A 25,779-nucleotide genomic window follows, 5' to 3' on the forward strand; every position below is an offset into this window, starting at 1 on the left:
AGACCTGCTGATGACTAGTACGTACTGTGTGATGACTTTTCAACCTACACTGATATCAGGCATTTTGGTTCAAGCCCAAAGTCGACCACTTTCAGGACATTCAACTTTGGAAGTTCCCGTGTTCATAAATAAGGAGAGTCGGTAGCCGACAGCAGGAACTGAAGCAAATTTATTAACTGTCATAATGACCGTTAGAAGCACAAACTCTCAAGATAGAGATAAATCGGATCAATCTTTGTTTTTGTTTTTTATCTCAACACTGCTGCCAAATTCTCACTCCGCACTAAAATTTCCATTGAAACTTTTCCACAGATCTCTGAGCTATTACTTTTGGGCCTAAACAGAGCATATCAGAACTCGGGACCCAGAATATGGTGCTGCTGGAGCAGGATAGTAGTTACTGGCTGCCTGAGCCAAAAGGGAGAAGCCACAGAGTTGTGTTTGAGTATAACCCTGAGCCCTCTTTGGCCTCCTCCACACAACTCTCAGTCTGATCCTTCAAAAAAAAAAAAAAAAACAAGGGTCTATCTGGCAAGTCACAAGAACTATAAAATGCCCAAGAAACACAGACAGTCATTTAAGAGTTTTGCTAACAGCAGTTAGCAAGAGTTTTGCTAACAGCTGCCAGGCCTCCTCAGAGTTCAACCGAGGTAAAGATATGCTATATTATGAAACGCAGTATAGATTTTCCAGCCTTGGTTCTATGCCAACTTCCTGTTCCAGAGCCAGCGCTAGCTCTTTGTTCCCCGAGGTGACAGCTAGTCTTTACCAAACGGGGTGGCCCTGTTTGATACAGTAACGTCGAGAGAAAATGGGAAACAAAAGGCTAGCATGCATGCGGTGAAAGGGTTGCATGTCGTTCTTTGTCCTGCCTTTTGCCTAAAATAAAAACAAAAAACTCTCTTCCCCCATCCACTTTACGTCTTGTTTCCCAGCTCTCCAAATCAGGTCACAACTGTTTTCATTACTGTTTGACTTGCGGGTTCATAAGCCTCCGAGCGTCAACGTTCCTCCACCCACCCCCAAGACAGGAAAACATTTTCCTTCATACATTAACCCAATAAATGCTCTCCAATGTGTTTCACTCAGCAAAAGAGCAGAAAATTTGAATTAAAGGCGGTAACCGTTATCCGACACAGGCCAATGTGTGTTTGTCGCGCACATTAACTCATTCACTACCATTGACGGCTATAGACGTCAAGTAGCCATTTTGTGCTGGCAGTGAATGAGTTAAAACAAAAAAAAGCTCTGCACGTGTGGCACACGCAACACACCATGCATGTCCCGTGTTTTTGGAACGGACACATGAGGTAATGCGGGATGATGATGAAAAGTTCCGGAAAGTCGAAACGCAATCAGCGAGCCAATCAATGCCTCGTTCTCTAACCTCAACTTCAACTTGGGACTTAATGAAGTGGTGAAAAGATAAACGCGTTGACAGTAATTGGTGGCTTGGATGTCTTACGACATCCTGTGATGACTGCGAGCACCAAATGATTACGACTTTTACCAGGTGCATCCAAGAGCATTTACGAAGAATCAATGTTCGAACAAATTGAGTCTTCTCAACGTTTAACCAGTCTTTGAATTTTAGGATGGTAGATAACGTGAGCCAAGACAAAAATATTTGAAGCAGCGGCAAGTTGGAATGCCAGAGACAAATACAGCTCAGATTTCATCCAGATTAATCTGGAAGCTTTGTAATGAGGGAGTCTACTGTATATATTTAGCTGTCGCAGGGAGATATAGGTCAGACAGACAGGCAAGCCGGGCCAGACATGTCCGCACCCAAGTGACCTTGATGGATTGATTTGAAACAACAATTCTATTTCTGTCGACCTGTTGTGGCCCCAATAAAGGCAGGGGGGGAATGAAGTTCAATTGTATTTCATTTGTGACTGATAACAGAAAGTGAAAGAAGGAATGTTTGGACCTGGTTTACAAACTGTAAACAGATAATGTGATTATTGCAGTCGTAAAATATTTTACTCGTGATTTGACAATAAACACATGTAATGGTGATTTTTTTTTTCCTAGAAGGAGACTGTTTTGAAGAAACTTCATTAAGTAACTAGATCAAATTTGTTTCGGTCATTTTTTTCAAAGCAAATTATTTTCATACGTCTTTGAATTAGAGCATAGGGGCGTTTTTTTTTTACTTACACTCAAACTTTTTTTAAAATATTCTCGTTGAAATATTTGAGTGTTTTCTTTTGATTGTTTTTTTTTTTAAAGCCACTGACATAGTGAGAATGTCTTTTTATGATTATTATTTTAATGAGCATTAGCAAAACGACTGGAGATGATGACACGTTCTCCGGTTCTGATAAAACCGTTGCAGCTTCCAAACTAATCTGTAAGAGGTGTGTCTTTGTCTCTTTCAAAGCTTTTCCAAAAACAGTCACTTTTGTTTTGCACAAAATGACACATTTATTCCACTCCAGTCTCGCGAATACAATAACTGCAAAAAAAAAAAGGAAAAAGTGAAGCTTTAGACGACAGGGGGGGTTGTAGGTTACACGCTGAAATACGAGCCTATGCCTCGTTTGTCCCAAATCCAAGCTGCCCCTCCCTCTTTCACATAACCACGGATGATTCCATCTTTTCTAAACAGCACGTGTGCTTCGCCACCAGCACCTTGTCCTCAGCCGCCCCTTCGGATTGGACGTCTCAGCGCTCCAAATACGCACATAATGGCTGCACTGTTATTTAGATTTATGATTCAAAATCTGAGGAAAGAACATCCTGTACTGGCGGCTGCAGCTCTAGTTATGACGAAGCGCTCAAAAATTCACCACTGAATTTCTATTTTCTGGTACTCGGCCGCTTTGCGGGGATGGCTGCTGAGCTTTTTTTTTTTCTTCACTCTTCCCATATTGTGTACACTCATTATTTTGTCTTGCCCTGTATATGGTAGCTCAATTATGTAATTTAGCACTAGTGTGTGTGTGTGTTTGGTTTCCATAGCAACAGCATAACATATCGCCAACCACAGAACCTCACTGGGCCTGTGGGCAGCGCCGGCCGGGGTTGTGCCAAAGACTAATCCAAGCCAGAGGTGACAGGGAGTGAAGGGAAAGGGACACAAACGCAAAATCTCACACTCACGCACACAAACACACTGGGCTCAGTCACAATCACACAACTCTGGATATCCTCCCATTCATTTTGGCTGGAGCTTCCCGTGGCAATAGCGCTAGGAATCCATTCTCCACGGATGCTGGGACAGCTGTGCTGATATTGAATTAGACGCAGTTAGTTCTGTGTGCAGCTAAAGATAAAAACTACATGCTACTTCATTCCAATCTATATTTGGCGCCGCTTGCCAAAAAGCACCCCGGTTCACCTTTGATTGGATGTGATTCTTTGCAAACAATTGCGGTCAATTCTGTCCAATCAGGCTTCCCTCACAAGCAGAAAATTGCTATTACAAATGTGACATTTATCAGAGAAATATGAATATGCATATGCCATTGTGTGCTTATTTATCTATTTTTGCTCATAGTTATTCATCATATTTTGCTATAAATGTAGGTCGCCAGTCAAATGTATACGTTAACGTCAAGAAGACAGACTTTTTTTTTTTTTCGGTACTGACTTGAGATGATAAAAAGGAGTTCATTGCTCTGTCTTGAGTCCAAAAAAATGAAGTAAGTGAGGCAGTTTTGTGCACAAATCTAGAATTTTGGTGTGTACACGGACTCAAGTGAACCTTAGGCATTACTCAAGCAAGCAGCTAATGATGCATTTAAAAATGAATCTAATGGTATTTTCCAGTGAAGACTATTTTTGAAGCAAGGCTGGAAACTGGCACCAAAAAGTGTTAAGAGTGTGCTTAATAAAACCTTTTCTGTACGTCTGTGTGGGCGTTTTATTCGGAACCATAAAACCTTACACAAAAAACTAGCATGTGCGTTACGAGCGAGAACGCAAAATGGGGCTGATCCGCTGACATCTGAGAAAATAAAATACTTCATTATCCCAAAAGAAAAAAAAAAGGATTTATTTTGATATAATGGCTCCATTCCATCAATTTGAATGGGCTAACTTTTTTTCCAGGTCCGAATAGTAAGTGGGTGAGTATTTGACGCCAGCGCCGCAACACATACAGTATGAAAACATCTTTTGTAAAGTCACCATGGTGATTCTATTCCTTTAGATGATAGTAAAACGATGTTTTCTCACGCTTTCTCAGGCTTGCCACTCTGAATAATGTTTGGCTGTTTTCTTTCACAACACGGCTCTCTAAAAATGGGTGATAACATCTGCTGGGGATGGAACAAAAATACAATACATCCTCTTGGAGCAACATTCGAGTGTTTGCACGACTAAACTGGTACCACGAAAACAATCAGCCATCATCCATAGATACTGTATATATATTTAAAGTGCATGATAACAGTATAGAATGAGAAGTATAAAGTTGCAGGTGATCTTTGCTGCTACTGAATGAATGATTTTCTTTTTTTTTTTTAAATAACAAATCCTACATGGAAATTTAAGCCAAATATTCAATACGGTCCAATGCTATAAAATAGCCATAATTTTGCTTTTATAAAAAAAAAAAGATGAATGATAATAATAATATGAAACAAATAATCCCGATTAACAGTTTTTATGATTCTTCCAAAATTGGCCGAAGGTTTATGCTTTTATTTTCAATGGGTTTTATTTACATCCCATTACCATTACCTGGCTCCCTATGGAAAAACTTATGTGACAAGGTAAAGTAAATATAGACAAAACGTCCTGCTGCAGGTCAGCGTGTCCCAAGAGATTACCACACACACAAAAAAAAAACATTTCGTCAAGATAGAATATTAAAAAAAAAAAAAAAAAAGACTAATGCTGAATAAAATGGGACAAGACTTACCACTAGGGCATTGTTTAGAAGGTGAGTAGGATAATACTTTAGTGTTGAGAGGGTGTTAAGAGGCGAGGAGAGCAGGGGGTCAGCGTCCAGGCGGGCAGAGGGGGGCAGAGGGAAGCAATAAGTTAAAAATGTCGCACCAGTGACACAGTGTGACATGACAACATCACAAGCTTTACAAATGGTGCACAGTGTGCCAGAATTCTGGCCTACAGGCGACACATTCTGGAAAAAGGCACACAAATAAGGCAAAATGAAGAGTAGTGTCCATTTAAAAGTGGAGATTTGGAATAGGGATTACACACACACACACACACACACACACACTTACTTCCACATACCAGGGCACGTGCCCCACTGTTTAGCAATCATTTATCGCTGTTAATCATTCATCTGATGAAGACTGATGCAATATTTGGTGTCTGAGGTTGGATTTTATTTAATAATTAACAGCAATTAAATAGACAAAATGGGTTGTCTGTATGCAAACAGTACTGTAGGAAAATTCTCAATGTGTGCGCGCGTGTGTGTGTGTGTGTGTGTGTGTGTGTGTGTGTGTGTGTGTGTGTGTGTGTGTGTGTGTGTGTGTGTGTGTGTGTGTGTGTGTGTGTGTGTGTGTGTGTGTGTGTGTGTGTGTGGCAAATGTAGGTATGAAGCTCTTTTTGAAAGAAACAACGTGCCTCTGAATATTAGTATTTGCATTGAAATATGGACTAACTATGAATACAGAAGTTGATCAAAATCATAGCAACATATATTTTACAGGCGATATGTATCATTCAGTGTCTGTTTTCCATCTCATCATAAGGTGCGACTCTCCCCTCGATGACTCAGTCAACACACTTAGCAGCCTGTTCTATCTGCTTGGGTAAAATAAAAAAAATTTAAAGGATTTAAAAAAAAAAAAAAAAAAAAAACACTCCCATTTCTCTTTTCTGGCATGGCCACAAGGACAAATTTCCAAGTTAATATTCTGAAGTGGAAACCAGACGTAATACACCGACCACAGAGAGCATTCTGGCACCTCGAGTAGTAACTAATAGTAACTTGTTCAATAAAACCACAGTAAAATCAAGACTAAATTGCACATCACTGGCAAAGCTGATGAGGGAGAAACAAGTCTACTTTATCAAATTATGCCTGAGAACAGAAGACTGGACACATTTGGAACATTACTAATGAATCATATTGATCTGAAAACTCTAGATTTATCTCTCAACAGGAAAGAATGATATGAAAATGTACAAATGTTTTTTTGGGGTTTTTTTTTTTTTTTTTTACAAAACATGATAAGGACCAGTATTTTACAGCAGAAAATAGTATATTAGCATTATGGTAACATTTTGTGGATGAAGAGAGCGAGATTTGCAAGGAATGTCTGATGGGTCTGTCTGTCTTCAATTTGTGCATTAATACAATTATTAATAATAATAAGAATAAAAAGTTAAGCTACAGTTGGAGGTAAACTGTCACACACACACACGCACACGCACGCACGCACGCGCGCACACACACAAGTATTGCAGCTGCATAAATATATATATGTATATATCAATCTATAGAGACGTATTTCTATTTGTTTCCTTTTTTTTTTTTTTTACAGCATGTCATTATGTTATTTGAAGTAAAAGACGCCAAGGATGTGAAAAGCAAGCAAGTAACATTTCTTTGGGCGGTTCACACTTCTTCAAGGTTCATAAAACTCGGGCTTGGTGGTTTCTGTGTAATCTTGGAGGTTGACAAGCAAACCAGTGAGGGAAAACTTCCTCACAGATGTTAACAAAATGACAGTTATAATGAAGTCTTTCACGAACAACCCCCTTTCCCTTTCCCGCGTGAGATATCGACCCGCACACATGAGCGCGCGCGCGCACGCACGCACGCACGCACGCGCACACCTTCAGTATCCAAGATCATGAACTTGACTCAGTGCGCGTCAGGTCACGTGTTGCATTCAATTGCAAAACATGTCAATTGGCCAAAGCAATGTGCCATCGCATGGAAAAAAATCAACATAGAAGGTAAGGGGATGCAGACCGAGTGTAAAACTATTTAGGATACACGCACGCACGCACGCACGCACGCAGGCAGGCACGCACGCACAAGTCCGCACACTTTCTCCCGCTCAACAGTCCCACACGCTTCCCTCGCTACCACCGATAATATTAAACATCCAAATTCAGTCTGCGTATCCAAGACTTCTCCTCCTCCTTCTTTTGGTATGAAATTCATTTAGGGGTAAGCGCCCCCTCCCAAAATAAATAAATAAAATAGGACGGCAAAAGTGAAAATATTGCAGCGCAACATTAGGAGAGTTCGACTCAAGCAAAAGGAAACAGCTTTTTTTTTTTTTTTTCTGGGGGGGGACAAATAGAATCTATAAAGCAAGCGCAAGCAAAGCCGGCGCCCCCCCCCCCCCCCTCTGCAAAATCGACGCAAAACAACGGAACAAGAAGAAGGTAGTTTACCTGTGTCAAGCAGTACGGAGAGTACATGTTGATTTTTCACGCAGAAGAAGCGGAGAGCTTTTTTAAATCGGATGGAAGCTCGCCGTGGTGCTGCATTGCAATCGCTCGCCGTCCTGTTACTCTCAGTCCATGCTGCAAGCTTACAGTAACCCCGCCTTAGAACGCTTACACAAACTTTCAGGGAAAAAAAAAAAAAGTTCGCCTCCCACCTCTCTTCTCGTCTTTGCAGGACTTGCAAGCCCGCGCTTCACATTTAGGATTAGATGACGGATTCAGCCCGAAATATTGCAAATGATATCAATATTATTTGGTGCGTTTGACGTCTACGTCATCGCTTCCTTACGTGGTAGTGAGGAATGACATTCACTCTTGTTGCGTTCAATGACCCTTCGAATTATCAATGTGATAATAACGCTGGTCAACAGCAATTGGCTTTTATGGATCTGGAAACATATTTTAGACGGCGATTTTAAAAATGTATTGACTGTTTTGGAGGTGTTTTTAAATTTGCAATACGGATTTTACCATGCGATGTATAATTTATAGCCGTTTTTGTTTTTTTTGAAGCCATCTGTTAAAGATAATTCAGATATGACACATTATATTGTTGCTATTATATAATTATGAAAACCTGATTTGCTACAGGAAAAAAAAAAAAGGTCAGATTTGGAATCAATGCAAAAAAAATTATGGAAAGTTTACATTGCTGATTTAAAATATTTGTAAATATTTCTTGACTATTTTATATTTAAAACTCATGGTACGTAGAGATTCACCAGCCGCAAGGCAAATGGGGCTGCTGTGTGTATCTGGAGTGCAAAACTTCACACGTTTATGTTGTGAGAACATGCACTGGCGACGCATTATTCGACAATCCGGCTTTACACAAATATGTCAAATGTTTTGAAACTGTTCCGTTGCAGCTGCTGATGCAATAATTTCACCCGAGCTCCATTTCGCTCTGGATTTAACACCTTCATTCATTGGAGGGCGTGTGAATAGATGCATTATTTCATGAAGTGAAGACTATTTATCCACTGAACCATTTTTCACCCCGTCCAGAGGCCACATCTGTACTTTTCATGTGAGGCCAAGCCAAACAGTCAGCATTCACTGGGGTTGAAAGGAGAAATAATGCCAAATGCCGAAGACGGACGTATAATCAAGCGGTATCAAAATACCGTCGAGTAAAAATTGTAGCGTTTTGTCATGCACACGCACACACAGTAGTGACTGATTCATCCCATAAAAAAAAAAGAAGAGGAAAAAACAGAGAGTGAAGTTTCTTGGATCAGATCCCAAATGTATGGTGGAAATTCTGGGTGGGAGTGAAGTCATTGTAAAAGAAGAGAAGCTAATTTGGGGCCCGACACTGGAGTCCCGCAGATTTACGAGGCCTACCGCTTGTGCGTTTAAAACCGCAACCCTGCGCAGGTCGAGCAAAGAAATCTGGCCAATTACTGCTCAAAACAGCCTGAAAAAAAAAAATCTGTGGTCATGGGGTGCAAAATAAAAAAATTAAAAAAGAGGTCACCCCCCCCTTCCTCCCCTTGCCACCAAAACAACAGGACACCCTCATTTGTACCTGAAACACTTTGTTGGAATTCAGACTTTTCATGCAAGTTATTAAAAGCAACACGGGTGCAAAAGGTTATGAGAGTGGCTGAGCGTAGATCGTAATCCTTCAAATGAGTCCACTTGCACGAAACACATGCGAAGCGCTCCTCAAATGAGCCGCGCGTTTAGCGGTCGACGTGAGTAAATCTCTCATTAAGGAGCACATGCTAGAGCCATATGCTTACGCTCGTTTGGTCTGCCGCCGCTCGGCCTTTTCACAAAACACGCATATTTACGCCCGTTCCAGAACAGGACCATTGTACTTTTTTTTTTTTTTTTTCTGGCCAGCGGAACCGAGGCTTTCCGCTGCTCAATATAAATAAGAAGGACGGGTCGGTCAGGGAATCAGAAGTTTGCCCCGTCTGATATCGCGAGTGGTAATAACACCACACCCAGCTGTCGCTGTGGTGCACAGGGGAGAAAGCGATGTGTGGTTGTGGCGGCTGGCTCGAGGTCTATCTGGCATTGCTTTAAGTGACTCCAGATATAGAAGTCATGACCTGCCAAAGACTCTTGCTCAGAGGATCCGTCCAAAAAAATATGGACTTCTAAAGTCGATTGTGTCTGTAACTTGAGTACTTGAAATATTCCCGTGAAATACACGAGGTGTGTCAGAAAAAGTTCCAGGATGGGCGTCATAAAATTTGTTTCAAAACCCAAACGATACAAACGATGAGGTTGCCGCTTTAATGAGGGCCAGACGCTAAAACAGGCTCCTGCTACGTTTGCTATGTTCAGAGGTGAGAGTTGAGGCCAGGACTCGTGGCTGCTTCACCATGACAACACGACTGCTTAAGCATCTGACACTTTCTGGCATGACTCCATAGAACCCCCCCCTCCCTTTTTTTTTTTTCCTCAATAGGCTCATCAAGGAGACCCCGTTGGAAGATGCAGAGGACATCAAGATCGCCGTGACGATTTGTTCCCGTAAGAATCCTTCCAACATGGACGACGTGTGAATGCTATGAAATCGAAGCGTGGTGACGAGCATTGGCTTATCCGGCCGGGGGCCATTGCCAAAAATAATTTTTACTGCAGTCTGGTCAAAGGGCAGCTCAAATGCACATAGACGCAATGATGTCACAGCATTACTTTAAAAGCTGTTTCTGACCTAAGATTATATCCCGCTGAAAGCCACTAGGGGGGGGTAACAGCATAATAGCCAACAATTGCTATGATGTGCAGTGATGAATGAATATTTGATTTGGCGGTAGGATTTTTCACAGTTGGCCGCTTCTATAGATTCCGATGATCCTTGTGTTTGCGATTGGTGAATTCATTCATTCATTTATATCCTTTGATAGCCTTGCCGCTGCAGAAGTATTTGTGAGCATGTACATGCAAGTTCTGAGGGAATTGCAATTTCGAGTTGATCTTGATTTATTGCTTCGAAAGCAAGTACACGTTGTTCCTTAGGAAGTTAAAGAAGGTAGCTCAGTGCAGACTCGGAGAAGGTAGAAACCCTCCTAAGGATGTACTTGAACTCATTGGCCCTAGAATTGACACCCCCGCGCACCCTAAAATAAAAAAATAAAAACTCCTAGCAGCCGTGCACCTCAATTACAGCCACCGTGCTTCATCTCGCTACGCCGAGATACGTGATACTCTGTATAAACCAGATTCTCTGTGAGACTTGGCGTGAGTCTGAGCTCAGTGAAAACAAAAGGCTGCGTCCTAAAAAAAAAACTGCGGCTCCCATCTCATTAGCAATCGTAATCCCGTTCGTCTTTCTCCTCTCGACCCATCCTTTCTCCATTTCTACCATTTTAATCTGGAAATCAACTTCCTTAAAGTCTTTGCTGTTCTTTTCATATAAGATCATTTTCATTCCTGGGGGGGGGGGTTGGTCATGAGGGGGGATTTTGTGCAAGTTGCAAGGGCCCCCTTTTCGTCCAACGTGCGTGTGGAAATAATGATTGTAATGGCTTGCAGCTGACTTATAGTACTGTGAATGACGTTATAATTGTGGCAATTATCAAGAGCTTGAACGCCAACTGTCCGTCATAACAATAATAAGCAATGACTCATAATAATAATAATAATAATCAATAATAATAAAAATAATAATCCATACCCTGTATGAATCCGATACAACAAAGCATTCAGGCATCCCAGGACCTCTGGAGGGTTCTTCATTCAACAGAAAGTTTTCGGTTGCCTGAAATAATAACACAACAGTTATTTCTTCATATACTTACAAGTATCCAAAGTGTACAAAAGTATTAGGCCACCCCTAGTGTTCTGTATTTATGACTTTTTAAACAGTAGCGGGGATGTAACGATTCATCGAAAATCGATTCAGAATCGATTTCAACTGATTGAGGTAAAAGAAAAAGAAAAGAATCGAGTCGCAACGTCATGTTTACCATTGCTGCTCTCTCTTGTCTCCACTGTAAACAAACTGCATCAATGACTAACTACTAACCAAACACCAATCAAACATAACATTAATTTCAGTTCCTTTTGAGTGTTAGTGGATGTGATGTCATCATAGCATCGCTAAAAACAACAGCTGTAAAGATGGCCAAATATTTTTGCACACTGTTCAACAGCAGTTTCAATGGCAAACGCTTCCGAAAGATCAAAAACTGAAACGGTCCCACCACATCTGATCACATATCATTCAAATAATTCTCTCAAATGTGTGTGTTGTGCGGGGAGGGTTGAAGCCAATCTCTCATTGCAACTTGAATGGAGAGCAAAGTGTTTAGCTGTGGTGGCAACACACAATACTCCAGCACAATGGCATTTCCTGTCGCTGCCATTTCACCTGCATTGCTCACTGATTCAGCAAAAATCATTCCCACACACACACGCACAGAGAAAGTCATGCACACATGCACACATTACATACACTCGCCATACATCGGAGCGATACATGTATATTATCGCCACCTACAGGACTTCAGATTTGCAGCCTTGGTGGAGGTCTTTCCTTTTTTCAAAATACTAATTTTCTTTTGTTGTAGTTAAAATGACTTGTATTTGTATAAATACATCATGCAAAGTCATTTGTATGCTGTGGGACATGTCAGACCTGATATCTGAATTAAATTTGTGTGTTTTTTTTTTTTTTAATAAGCTGAACCTGTTAGGTGAATGTGGAAGTTGCCAGGTTAAAAAATAATAATAATAACTCAAGAGTTAAGAGAAGGAAACCTAAACTGAATGGTTGGGTAGCGGACATGAGGACAACCAAACTTATTTCTCTGAATTTTTATGTCATCATCAGAAACAAAGATGGAACAAATACAGTCAAAGTCAAAGTCCGCTTTATTGTCAATTTCTTCACATGCCAGGCACACAAAGAGATCGAAATTACGTTTCCCACCGTCCCACGGTGACTAGACAGTACACAACGCTCACATCAAATAGCACAAAGAGTAAAAACGAACAGACAAGAGCAACGAATAAGTAAGAAGCAAATAACCCAAATAATAAACAATAAATAAATAAATAGATAAATAAGAGCAGCAAAATGGAGCAAGCAATAGCATAGCAACCAAGTTATGCTATTTTAACTGGCATGTCAGCATTTTTTTTTTAATCAAAGCAAACATTAGGTCACTTAAGCCGTTACATATTGCAAAAACACGCACATGTGCAAACTGTGACACGGGATTGCACTTGAACAAATACATGAAGAGACACATACATAAACACACAACTATAATAAGTTTCAGACTCTGGCTAAGCGCGCTGCGGTTTGAAAGCGAAAGACACAGGCTATTCATATCCGGCTGAATGAGAGGTTACGGCTCGAGCCTTTTCCCTTTGACTCAAACACAGGAAGGGCATCTTCTTGTGTGAATCCACTCAGTTTGTTTTGGTAAAAAGGTCGGATTGATTAGGGCAAGATCAACATTGGTTTTGTTAAGCGCAGTCGGCATGGCTCGAGCACGAGCCACGTGAAGCCTTTGCGTCAATGTGAAAGCGGGAATAATGGAAGCCAAAACATAGCGCATGGCGTCGGGCCTCGGCATCCATCCTCTCTTGTCATCGTCAATTGGTGGGATAACACCGGAGGGAAACCATTTGTCCCACTAAATGTTGCCCTTGTCAACTTCTCTGGGCTTTCTTTTAAGCTCTTAAACTGGCCGGAGCAGCTGAGGGATATATTTTACTCTGTTTATAATCACAGAGTAGCTGAAAAGAAGGCAGACTAGCAATTCAAAGTGCCTGTTTTTGTTAAGAGTTTGAACGGTGAGAAATGATTCGCACACAACAAATCAGGTTCAAGTAGACAGAAAGGTGAAAAGTGATCAGATGATCTTTTTATCGCCGTCAACACTCATCAAGGCCAATTGTTTTGGTTTTGCAATGGCCGCCTGATGTGTCGGTGTTGTTTTTGACGGTCTGTCTAGTTTATCGTTCAAGTCACGTGCATGCTATTTTTAGGCGAGTCAAGTTTGATGACATTTTTAATCTAGTTTTGAGTCAAAGATAACTGATGACATAGCAGAGGTGGCAAATTCAAAGGACCTGCGGCTAAGGACAAAATGAGTTTTACTTTCGGAATCTGGATTTGCTACTTCAGCGTTTTAGTCCAGTTTATTCGGTCACGGTGGGTTTCAACGACTACTTTTGATGAATGGACGACTGTCAGCTTTTGGTTCTGCTGTGATTGGAATTTGGAATCGCTGTTGAAAAGTATGCTTTTGTCGCAGATGATGCACATTTCCCGCTTTTTAAACGAGACCCAGCGAAATATCAAACTTGACCGCATTCGAGTGAGTACAGTACAGTTTTGCGGTATTAATCTCGTCGTCTCATCCGCTCGCCGGTTATCTTCACCTCTCATAAAGCATGACAGCTCTTAATAGGGATGCTGAAGTTGGCCAGGTTTCATGGCGCTGGATTAATCAGAGCACATATACATATGGCCCACCCTTCGCCATCGCTCAGACTTCACACAGCAGCTCATAAACCACCTGGGTCTCGACAGTCTCCGAACGATCACGAGAGGCAGGTACCCTCACAATTAGCGAACAGCCCTTCCGATTGCCACGAGCCGGGCGTTTTTCGGAGCGTCAGAGAAGTGGCCCTTTCGCCAGGACAGAACATGCACCTCGCCTCGTCCCACTTCATTCCAACTTAATTGCGTCCTCATTCTTCACCTGCTAACAAGCTAACAAACCTGCGCAGATGTGGCAGGAATATCAAAGTATGGGAAGGATGGGGAGGAGGACGTTGTTTGTCGAGAAAAAAAATAAAGGGGAAATTGGTGTTGTGTGAGCCCGAGCCAGCGCCACCCCAGGGAGAATTGCTGAGAAAATGTGATATTTTACACCTGCATCTAAGAAGTGAGCAATACCAGGGAGGGAGGGAGGCGGTAATTAGAGCAGAGTGTGTGTGTGTGTGTGTGTGTGTGTGTGTGTGTGTGTGTGTGTGTGTGTGTGTGTGTGTGTGTGTGTGTGTGTGTGTGTGTATGTTTAAAAGGATTTTTAGTATGTTTCTGGGGCTTGCCACTGGTCTTGCTTCAGCATTCAGTTTGGTGAGACATACTCCATGCCAGATTATTAAAAATGCTAAAACCTGGTTATGAAAAAAAAAAAAAGTGATGGAAATTCAAACAAATATGCTAATATTGTTGCAGTGATAAATAGTTGGCAAGCGCTGTGTAATGAATAATGCTATTGGCTGTAATTCCTCATTAAAACCCTAAAGAGGATGGAGAAGTGAGAAAAGACATGTATTGTTGCTGTGATTTTATTTTCAAATTCAAATGACACAGCAAGTCATTCCCAAATGAAATCGATTCAAATGACTCTGTTACACAGCTGGTGTGCCGCCTGGATGTCCTGTGAAAGCAATTAATGTGAGAGTTAAGTCTTGACAAAGTAATTGAAGCTGTGAGAGAGCGTTAACAGTGTTATCAGCTGTGAGACCAAGTAAGACGACTTAACACGTGTCTTTATTTGTGATGGTGAAGTACTAGAACATCTTGACAAAATGAATGTTTGTCACTATCAAATCATTGTTTCCCCCATTGAAATGATTTCAAATTCCATTTTGGCTATTTGGCTCATTTTAGCCTGACAAGAAATCGGATGTGTGATGTGTGCTTTAATTCTCAATGCTCGAATGGTGGGGAAAAGTATTTTGAATTTTCTTTCATTATTTGAAGTGAAATGTGTGTTCTTCCTGTAACTTTTCATTTAAAGGGCTATTTGATCGAGTTACAAGGGGGAATTCAAATACTCTACACCTAAATTACTTTTACAGTGAAGCCACTCAATTTGGATTTTCCAACAGTCAAATGAAACCACATATGCGGCACGCAACTTCAGAGAGAGACCCGCCATCACTCATAACTTTCCACAAGACCTCAGTATTTCCTGCAAAACTCCAGCAATGTAAAATACATGAAGTCAAGCCTTCTTCTCGCTCTTCCTTGCACACCGCTTACATGTCATCAAAGGGTGTGTATGTGACAAAAATGAAGTCAGTTCATTCTTAAGGAGTCTGACTCGTTCAGCATTTTTTCACATGCCACTCAGCAATGGTGCAAATGCAAACACTCTACTGTATGTGCTGTGTGACTGAATAAGGAGGGGGGAAACTCCCCAGCAGCCCCCCCCAGTTCCGTCCCTGTGTGTATAGAAACACAAACAAGGTGCAATGCAACTCCCGACCCTAAACAGGTTACGTATCATAGAACATTGCCTGACTAATAAAAACTCTTTGTACAATGAATAAATAATAATGAGCAATATTGGTTTGGAAATACAGTGCGGATTTAATCTTTTTTAAATCACGAGCTTTGCGTTCCAGCACTAATCTAGAGTGTTTTTTCTTATTCTTCTGACTTCTGATGTGGTTTGTGCAACGGTACAAGAAAAATCAATGATTCCGCCCAGTTTCCCACCGTTAAATTACATCTTTTGCATAAAAAGTTGACCTTTCCAGGAAAATGTCAAGTTTAAGACGGACGGGCCTAACAGCGTAACTATTCTGTGTGGGGATGAATGACAGCCAAGACAGCAATCACACTGTACAAACCGCTAATCATGGAGCAGGCCTCACACACACACACACACACACACACACACACACACGGAAATGCCCCTCAAGTCATACAATTTGAAATTACGGAGTAAGGAACGACTGCCTTCGTGAGAGACGTATGTCAAATCTCATACGACATCAACTTCTGACTTGAGACTTGCTTGAACCAAGTAATGAGTTGACTCAATTATTATTGAAAAGAAATCCCTGAAAAAAATAGGAAATACCCAAAAGTCAATTAACTGAACCTGGGGGGGAGGGGGCAAGGATATTTCAGGGGGAGGTCAAGCCCCCCCTCTTTAAATCATAAAATATTTCTTATATCTGTGTTATATTCAAACTTTTTGAACCAGAATTTTTAGACATAGCACTTTTTGAGGGCGACCGGGCAAGAGGTTAAACATCCCATTTGCTCTACAGCATATTTGGACAAGTCACTATAGTGGCAGGTATAAATCATCCAAGTGGTGTTTGTATGACACTGTGAAGGATTCCGCCTCCAGAGAAACCTCACACGGTTCAACACATACTTCATCACACTGCAAAATTATTTGCTGCGACTTTTGCTGTTATTTTAAAAAAATAAGATGCGAATAGCAGGAGACTTACAAATCAACATAATCCCACACGAGACTTGTCCTGAATTCTCTATCCTTTTTACTTTTTTTTTTTTTTGAAGATCTGCCACATTAGCTCGAATTCTTGTAAACAAATAATTATTCATACTAATAATCTCCCATATTCATGTGCAAATAAGATGTCTTCCTGCAACTTGAGAAGGTTGTATGTGGGAGGTTCCCTGAACAACTGGCTCAAGTTCAACGCTGGAAAAAGTAGAAAATAGAACTCATGGAAGGGTCAATGATGTGCAAGTTATATATCACAGTTCATCTGTAAACTGCACACATTTTTTTGTGATAGGCTGACAAACTGTGAGGTTTTTGTGTATTTTTGCCAATTTCAGCAAATAAGAGAAAAGGGCTTTTTATCTGGAATTGGTTAGAATGAGTAATATCACAAAAATTGCCTGGTCAATGAATTTCACAAGTAACCAACATGCGGAATGGAGACATTTTGCATAATTACACCCCCCAAAAAAAACAAAAAACAGTGTATCGTTGAAAGCTCCACTTGCAGCCGAGTTTCCAAAGATAACTTTGACTTTGCAAGCACTTGACATGTCAACAACCTTTACTCAACTTGTAGGGCGCCTTTTGGTTGTCTGCTTACACCGTATGATATGATAGTGCATATCATATATGTAACTATGAATAGAAGGGTGGAGGCTTCTTAAGTCTTCAGTCATCAGGACAGCTCAGAGATTGAGAAAGCAGACAGAATATTTCGAAATAATACAACAAGGTCTGTTTTTTTTTTAAACATGATGTGATGGGACCTCTGCACCATATAAGCACACAAAGTTATTAACAATAAAAACCCAAACATCATTAAATGCATGCGCTGTTAACAATCACGTTTAAAGCTGACTGCACAAATGAGCAAATTATTGGTTTACACAGCACGTACCATTGTGGTGTAGGGAAAGATGCCAAAAGCCTCTCAGAGACCCATTTTCCACTCTGAAAAAAAAGTTTGGCTTCCAAAAAAAAAAAAAAAGTTTGTGGGAGAAAAGAAAGCGTTCGGTTTCTCGTTCAGCTTGGCTTTAAAATACCGGAAGCAAAGCCGGTTTGGTAAACATTGTTGTTGTTGTTTTGAATGTAAACTGCGGGCTGTAATCCAAGTCGTCTGCTGGCTGACTTCTTCATGCAAGGTGCGTCATATTTCCATCCAAATTCGACTGGCGGTCAAGAGAGAAAGATCTCTCTGCTTTGCAGCGTGAGTCGTGGAGTCTCGTTTAGCCGAGCCGCTCACCGGTTCGAACCAGCTGCATGCTTCCTTCCACTAACTGCGGTCCAACTCGCTTCACGCGCGGGGGGGAAAAGTTCCGAAGAGCTTGGTTGATCTCCGGAGCTGGCGCACGGTGACCAAGGACAAGCGCGCTGTTCCTTCCTTGGCGATTTGCGATGGAAGTGAATTGCAGAATAAACCCAATGTAAAAGCGATCGTGCAAAAAAAAACGGACCGCGGAGTGACTTGCACGCGGCGCGTAAAGCACCAGAAGCTGGACCAAGCAGGCGAGGACGCGCGGTCTCCTCCTGTGGCCGCGGAGCGAAGGGCGGCTGAATTATTAATAACCGCAGCGGTGCGCAGTCTGTCGTGCTCAGTGAGGAAGCAGGGCGGCAGCTGGGGGTTTAGAGGAATTAAATACCGGCTCAGAGGAAAGCATGGACGCAAAGGGGGGATTAGCGAGACCGCACCGGCTCCAGCGCAGCTATAGGGGCAGCTCGAGGCCGATGGACGACGGGAGGGAGCGAGCGAGCCAGCGAGCGAGCGAGCGAGCATCGGTTCGGGTGCTGCTCGTGAAAACGCGTTATTTTGGGATGGAGGGCGAAATGCGATATAAGGAAAAGGAGCTGATTAAAATAACCAAATCGTAAGGAAGCGTCAGAGCATCCCATGTGATCCACAAGGATGCTCTAAAAATATGGGATTTATTTTACAGATACCTTTTCAAAATTTGAAAACGCGAGCAAGACAATAATCTTACACCTCGAGTCAATCTCGTTTTAAATGATACCTAATGCGTCTTGGACGAATTTCTTGAAATTAAACATGTATTGACATGATGGATTGTCTGTCACTATACGTTTTGAGGCCCTGTGGGTTTGGTCCCTCCTGCCAAAAGCATCAAATGGATGTGCAAAGGTACGAGATGCAAAATGGTCAATCGTAGATTTTTGGGATTTTTTTTTGTTGTTTCCAAAAATGAGTTTTTTTTTCATTTTACATATTTGAATATTTTGTAATATAATTTATGTGCAGAATCCAGAAATCTATATCCATGTCCATTTGGTCCAAATCCACTTTGTATAAATCTGCTCAAGAATTTCAATAACAAGAATGTATTTCTGTTTTTATTTATAAGACACAATTAATTTTGAAGAGAGTAAGTATTAAACATGAATTAGGTTCTTAATATTAACGTGATGGCATGTCCAGCCAAGGAAATTATTTGTTTTTAATTAAATACGCATGCAAAACACATTATTGCCACAGCACGTGTACTATATAAATGATGTTCAATGTGAAATTCACGAAACAAGACAAATAAAACATACGATTGCATCAGACTAATATTTTAATTAAGCCTCAAAAGTTTAATTGGCTCGATTTTGGACATACTCGGATTAAAAAAAAAAAAAAGAAAACTCCTTATGGTCTCATAAACATAAGGCCTAAATCATAATACGGCGATTTAATAATCTTCTTAGCAACAAAATGCGAACGGATTTATGTTGTATTTTATGCTCCCACAGCAATATTTGTTCTTTTATTTGGCATCGTTATGTAACAGGCCTATCCCAAAACCTGCTTAAAGGGGCGTGCAATGCGAGCGCAACAACATGCATCAAAAAATAAATATTAAATTTGTTTTGATGGACAGGTTGTTCCTATCGCGCGTAATGGCAATGTGACGCGCAAACGTGAATGCGCGTGCACGCACCGAACGCTGCAAGGCCCACTTGCGTCGTCTTGACTTGAGCTTTTAGCATCAACTTTTGAGACAAAAGCTCCACTGGGCAACGGTCCATTTAAGAATGTTGACCTTGGCAGGCCCATTCGAACCCGCTTCAACCGCGTCTATTCTCTCATTTCGTTGTGAACGAATGGACGCATTTGACTTGCCTATAAAGTAGCCATTATGGTTGGAGGCCAGCGTGCACGCGGCTTCACAAATCTATTCAAATACACGAAAAACATCGATTGGACTCAAATGGAACTGAAAGAAAGAAAGAAAGAAAGAAAGAAAGAAAGAAAGAAAGAAAGAAAGAAAGAAAGAAAGAAAGAAAGAAAGAAAGAAAGAAAGAAAGAAAGAAAGAAAGAAAGAAAGAAAGAACCAATGAGTCCATCTTCAAATACAATGTGTAGCTATTTAGCCTCATAATTGTCCATTCATTTTAATTTATCAATTAAAACAAACATACATAATGTTTTTGCCTAAAAAAAAAAAAAAAGTTGTATTTCCTTTTTTTTCTCAAAACATTCTAACATGATTCGGTCAATATTATGTCACTGCTTTGCTGTCGCCATCATCATCATGATCATCATGATCAAGTTACAACATCCTAAATTAACAGGTGTAATCCCTACATTCCATCATGATGATTTCAGGAATGCCAATCACTTCACCCAAAAAAAAAAACGATTAATAATCATGACCTTTGACATGAGGATAATGTAACTTCACTTTTGTGATTTATGTAGAGGAGCAAAACGTATCTTATAAATCATGGCATCAATTCCGTCCAATAATGCAGTGATGGAAATTCAACCAATTGTACAGTCATGTAAAATTGTAGATCGGATTTTCAATTCAAAATGTCTTCCAATTGATCATTTTGACAATTATTCATTTCAATTTTTGGATCTTTGTGTCTTGATGAGCACTTGACAAACAACGGAGAGGGCCCTTTATACCCTTCGCCCAAAAGTGAGAGTACTTTAAATGAAAAAAGTGTGACACGTTTGAGACCAAAGTTGAAAGACGAATGAGGAGCAGGGGAAAAAAAAGCGGGAAAGAAACGATAACATGTAGACCATTGGGGTGAGGGGCAGCACATCTAAGTGGACCAAGACCCTTGTGGCTGTTCGTCTCTCTTTCATGGAGTGCCAAAAAAGGAGATTATACCAGCTCTGCTTTCTCCTATGGTGTTGGTAGGGTGGAGGATATTGGGAGGCTTGGTAGACTCATCCCTTCATTTCCCCCCACCGCACCCCACAGATGACATTCTCTGGTGGTATAGGCTGCACTTAAAACCCGAGGAAATTCTATCGCTTCATTTTATAAGGCGGACAGACAGTCAAAAGAAAAAAAAAAAAAAGGGTTATAAAAGTATCTCTCCAAAGCCATGATGGATTAAATTGAGCAGCGTGGCTACAGAATAGTCACAAAAGTGCTCCCGACTGTTTCATAGTTTGGTTGAGGTGGTAGCTGTCGATAATTGTAGCTTTGCAATCAAACAGCAACTTACTTACTAGTACACCTAAATGGCAGTAAAACAAACCGTAATCTGAAAATATGCGTCTATCTACAATCACAATTACACACCACCTCTCATTATCCCGCCCTAGACAAGGCAAGTCGCGCAGTGAGTTAATCAGACCTATAAAAGATGTCTTTGCCAGTAGAAGATAAAACAGTGAGCTGGTAGTCCAGCTCTGCTGAGAGCACTACTCGTCTAGCGGGGCCTTGTGCTTGCCTGATAAGAGACGAACGAGTGTGTGGGATACCCTGAGAGATCCGAGCACACATGTATTTGCACACTTACATAGCCTCCTCTCCATGTCAAATCCTCCACGGAGCCAATCAGCTATCAGCAAAGCCCCAGGCTCAACCAATCATTCATCTGCATGCATCACGAGTTGTTAATTTCAGCACTTCGCCCTGCAGGTCTTGCCTTTGTGTGTGTTTGGGATGTGCGAGTAACCCACGCAGGCACGGGGAGAACAAGCAAACAGGGAGGGAACTATTATTATTCTTGTAAAGGTTTTTCAGGAAGTTGGGTGAAAATTGGGTCGGTCTAATTTATAACCCAATTGTTTTAAGTCCCTCTTTTATTTCCAAGGATGGAGTCTTCTCTGTGGTACAATTTTCTATTCGATAGTATCCCCACAACAACATGAATATTCATGATTCATATTCACTCTGTGGTTTCCACTCCCCCCACCCATCCCCAAAATAAAGACACACACACACACACACACACATGAACACTGGGCACTGCTGCAGTTGAAGGCAACACTTGGTAGTAACACATGGCGAGGCAGGTGTTGCAGGCCAAGCCAGACATCTGTGCGCTTGCAGGGCAGGAAAAGAGGAGAATCAAGGGGAAGGAAATAAAAGCAAATGATCGGCGTTGTTGGAAACAAAGAAAGAGTCGCAAGAGCACCAGGAGATAACCAGACACGGGTGCCGTTAAATAGGATGGTTTGGGTATACTGTATCTGTGACGGGAAAGACCTTCTGAGGCGGTAGCGGAGGGGTCACCCGGGTGAGAGGAAAGGGACGAGCCAGACGGAGAGAAATGGCCACCTATGGGAGGGTCTGTCTGGGGGTGGGGAGAGATGAAAGAGAGTGAGGGATGCATCTGATGGTTAAATCTAAAAAAACTGCTTGAGCGAGAAACTGACACAAAAAGTGAAAAGGGTCGATATTTTTAACAACTGATTACAGGTTCTGAACTAAAACTAACAAAGCCACCCCCCCCAAAAAAAATCAAATAAACACGAGCAAACATTTACTGATGTTCCAATTGAGTGAGTGAACCACAATAATTTCAGATCTTAATAGCTAAAAGGAGGCTAATGTTTACTAAGATTCAGAATTTCTTGTGTAATGGATAATAAGATCCCACATAAGCATGACAAATGACAAGCTGATCTGATAAGATTTGTCAGAGATAAACTGTATTCTCCTCAACATGTTAAATGGGATTCCATTAAATTGCTACCAAATGTGCAATTTGGATCAGATCTGGCAGAAACTTGTGTTGAATATTATACCTCCTCTGCAAACGTGTACCAAATTAGATTAGATTTGATCAAGATTTCTTTTTTTAATCTATTACCAACCATGATAAATGACAATTATAATGACATCATTTTGGGAATCGGCTTAGTGGTACTAAAACAAACACTATTGCCTTCCTATAACTCTCTTGCCTGGCAGCCTCATCTTAATCCATACTCATAACAACAACAAAAAATGTTTACAAAAAAAAAAGGAAAGCATAAATCCTAAAAGACATTCAAATAAAGTCGATAGAGTGGCTTGGGTGCACAACTTGCATTGAGTGGCGCAGATGGAGAGGCTGCTCTTTTTTGCCAGGCTGCCCATACCCAGCCTATGCCCCTTTCTGTGCCCCCTAGCACCCTAAAACCCCTCCTCCCACATCCCTGCATGGGGCCCCAATTCTGGCTGCCATCCCTCCATGACTCCCCCTCCCTCGCCCCATCCCCAGCACATTCCCACCCATCCAAGCAAGAGGGTCTACTTCTGGCCTATATAACGAACGGCGAGTGTAGCAGGCTGGCACCGAGAGGAACCCTCGGGTTTACAAACTGTGTCAGGCCTCGAGACACCTCTGTGATCAACGCTGCCTGCACGTTGCACAAATAATAAATAAAAAAATACATATATCAAGAGATGGGGGTGATTGATGTTGTCACGGTAGAATCATTTACCTGAACGCCACACACACGCAGGAGACAGGAATAAAGTATGTAGAGGTCAAAGGTGAAAATAACAAAAAGGCAAGCAAAGTACGGTCTCTAGTTAGAAAACGTTTAAAACGAAAACTAGACATAGATTGATGTCTCGTGAGTGGATCACGGCCTTAATAAAATTTCCTCTGGTGGGTTTAAATTAAAATCTCACATCCTTTGGGATAAGAACTAGATATGTTTGATGTAGTCAATCATGTTAATGTCTCCATCCAAAGTATCTTGTGACTAGATTGAAGCAGAAAGTTAATAAAGAAAGTATCACAGCTCATCAACATGTTGACAAATTAAATGACTATCTTTGGCTCATCATTTTTGACTCCTAAAATTCAAAACTTTTTCTTTTTTCCCAGTGGACTTCAATATGGTAAACACCAAGCGTGCATGAACTATTGCGACATATTTTTCCAGCATAAAATGACAGAGGAAGGGAAGACAAACACACTGATTGGTCATTACAGAGTCAAGCAGAGACAGGAGGCATCCATCCTACCATGCACCATGACCTGGCAGAAAAGTCATAACACAGCTGCCACCTTTCCCACGCCATTCCATACTGCCACGCTGCCTCCCACGCCGGAATCCTCTTCTTGGGGCTGGCTGTTGATAAAAATATGAAGATGTCAATAGGGGGAGAAGGAAGGGGGGGCTGTTTAGGAGTAGGATGCTGCTACAACTTGAGTGGTAGAGTGTGTGGTTGAATATATACTGTATGTATGTGTGTGTGTGTGTTTGGAGAAAGAGGGGACACAGAAGTCCTGTCCAAGCAGCTGTGCTTCTCGCTTTGCTGGTCCAAATGCTTCTTCTGCCATGTGCACTCTGAAGCGGCAACCCTGAAGCAACATATTGAGGTTACCCTGCATGGATGTATGAAGCAACACATCATGAAAAATGAAATTTGAGATCATTTTTGGATGATTGTATGAGTCCTCGGTTTGCCGTGTGGTGAACAAACGTCTTACGTATTTAAAAAACAACAAAGTTTTGACATCCTGAGTTTAAGAACTCATTGATAGAACATGGTGGTTATTTTTTTTTTTTTAATGCTGCAATAGATGTCAAATAAAATCCCATTTCCAGTCCATGAAACTCAGCCCTTAAGCCTTTCTCTTGTTTCTATGCATTCAAAAACGGAGGGAAATCTGTGGCTGATCAAATAATAAAAACAAACAAAAAAAAAAAGTCATTTTCTGCAGTGGTTGTAAACACTTGGCGGCGGCACACATGGACTCTATTATTGTGGATTTGATTTAGTCAAGCTTGTTATAGGAAATAAAGACGAAATGTCTGAGCTGAATCGCTTAGGCCCTTTTGTTTGTGTTGGTGTGCTCAATCCAATGGATGGTCGCTCACATTTGATCCAACGGCGTCTGCGGGTTCTTGCCAGCTAGCTTGTGCATGCGCGCGGCCCACGTCACTCTTTAGCGCCTTCTCTCCCCATCACGATGCACAGCTGTATGTTTATGTATGACTTCATTAACAAACAGCTTGTGAAGAGAGGGCTATTATCATGGCGTGTATTCCCCGAGCGATGAGTACGTGTTGCGCTCGTCTCCGTGTTATACATCCGCCGTAGTTGACAAGAGGTGATGAAATGTGTGACGAGCCGCAATTAAAAAGGCCCATCGTCGTGGCGCTTTTGGCACGGGTTGGGATTTTTAAAAGCGTTAGATGACCTATTGTGCGACCCAGCCCATTTCTCCGCCTTTCCCTTGCACACTTTGCATCAGTCTGGAGCTTCCAGCCATGATTCAGTGCTGTTTTTAATCTCGCTAGGCCTCGGCGGGGTCGAAAAGCACCGGGATTGGCGCCGTGCCCAGATGACCCGCGGTAATATGGAAATGGATGGAAGCAACCCCAGTCACTCACTCATTCACACCAAAGCTTATACGTTACATTAGCCAATATATATAGAGCGTCAAGTTAATTTGCAATCAGCAATTTCTGGAGCAATTTGGTTCTAAGGCACATATTGTAGATTTGTTGTTAGCATTCTGTCTTTCTTGATTTGTTTTGACAGCTGGCAAGAGTTTAAAAGCATGCTAGCATTACATACAGGAAGTGGAACAGCAATGTTTCAAACATATAGTGTGAGCTGTCAAGTCGTGGCTCTTAGTCAGTCCGTCTGGTGTGAGCACATCTTAGTTAGATTTCACTTGATGTTACTGGTGAATAACATACAATGTGGGTTGGAATTCAATTTATATTGATAAAAAAAAAAGTGTTGTGTAGTTTGTGGCAATGAGTTATCAAGATCATCATGCAAATGAATCACAGTTGGTCAGAAAAGTTTTGATTTACTACAAATATCTGTTCATCCAATATGCCAGTGAGTTAGATTTAATAACAATGAAATATTATTCCACTAGATGGCAGAAGGTACACAATGAATCTGTGTATACACCTTTGGACGTTTTTGTTAGATTTTTATTTATTTATTTTTAATGTCAAATACATGCACTGGCACTATAA

The 25,779-nt window shown here is 41.3% G+C and overlaps 1 protein-coding gene across 7 annotated transcripts in view; it reads right to left on the minus strand.

Moving 5' to 3' along the window:
- Positions 1–18,116, minus strand: part of nfixb (nuclear factor I/Xb) — an 86,283-nt gene extending 68,167 nt beyond the window's left edge. For 4 of the 7 annotated variants that reach the window (XM_085933154.1, XM_085933149.1, XM_085933152.1 and 1 more), the window contains exon 1: positions 4,874–7,274. In XM_085933154.1, the coding sequence (XP_085789280.1) occupies positions 4,874–5,029 (156 nt within the window). In that variant the 5' untranslated portion in view covers positions 5,030–7,274. Of the gene's footprint in view, positions 1–4,873; positions 7,275–11,029; positions 11,114–17,490 lie in introns of those variants that run through there. The other 3 variants (XM_085933155.1, XM_085933151.1, XM_085933153.1) reach the window with 2 other exon arrangements.
- Between the last annotated feature and the right edge of the window lie 7,663 nt (positions 18,117–25,779).

The sequence above is a fragment of the Syngnathus leptorhynchus genome, chromosome 16 (assembly GCF_054491065.1).
Source record: "Syngnathus leptorhynchus isolate UIUO chromosome 16, UIUO_Slep, whole genome shotgun sequence".
Lineage (NCBI taxonomy): Eukaryota > Metazoa > Chordata > Actinopteri > Syngnathiformes > Syngnathidae > Syngnathus > Syngnathus leptorhynchus.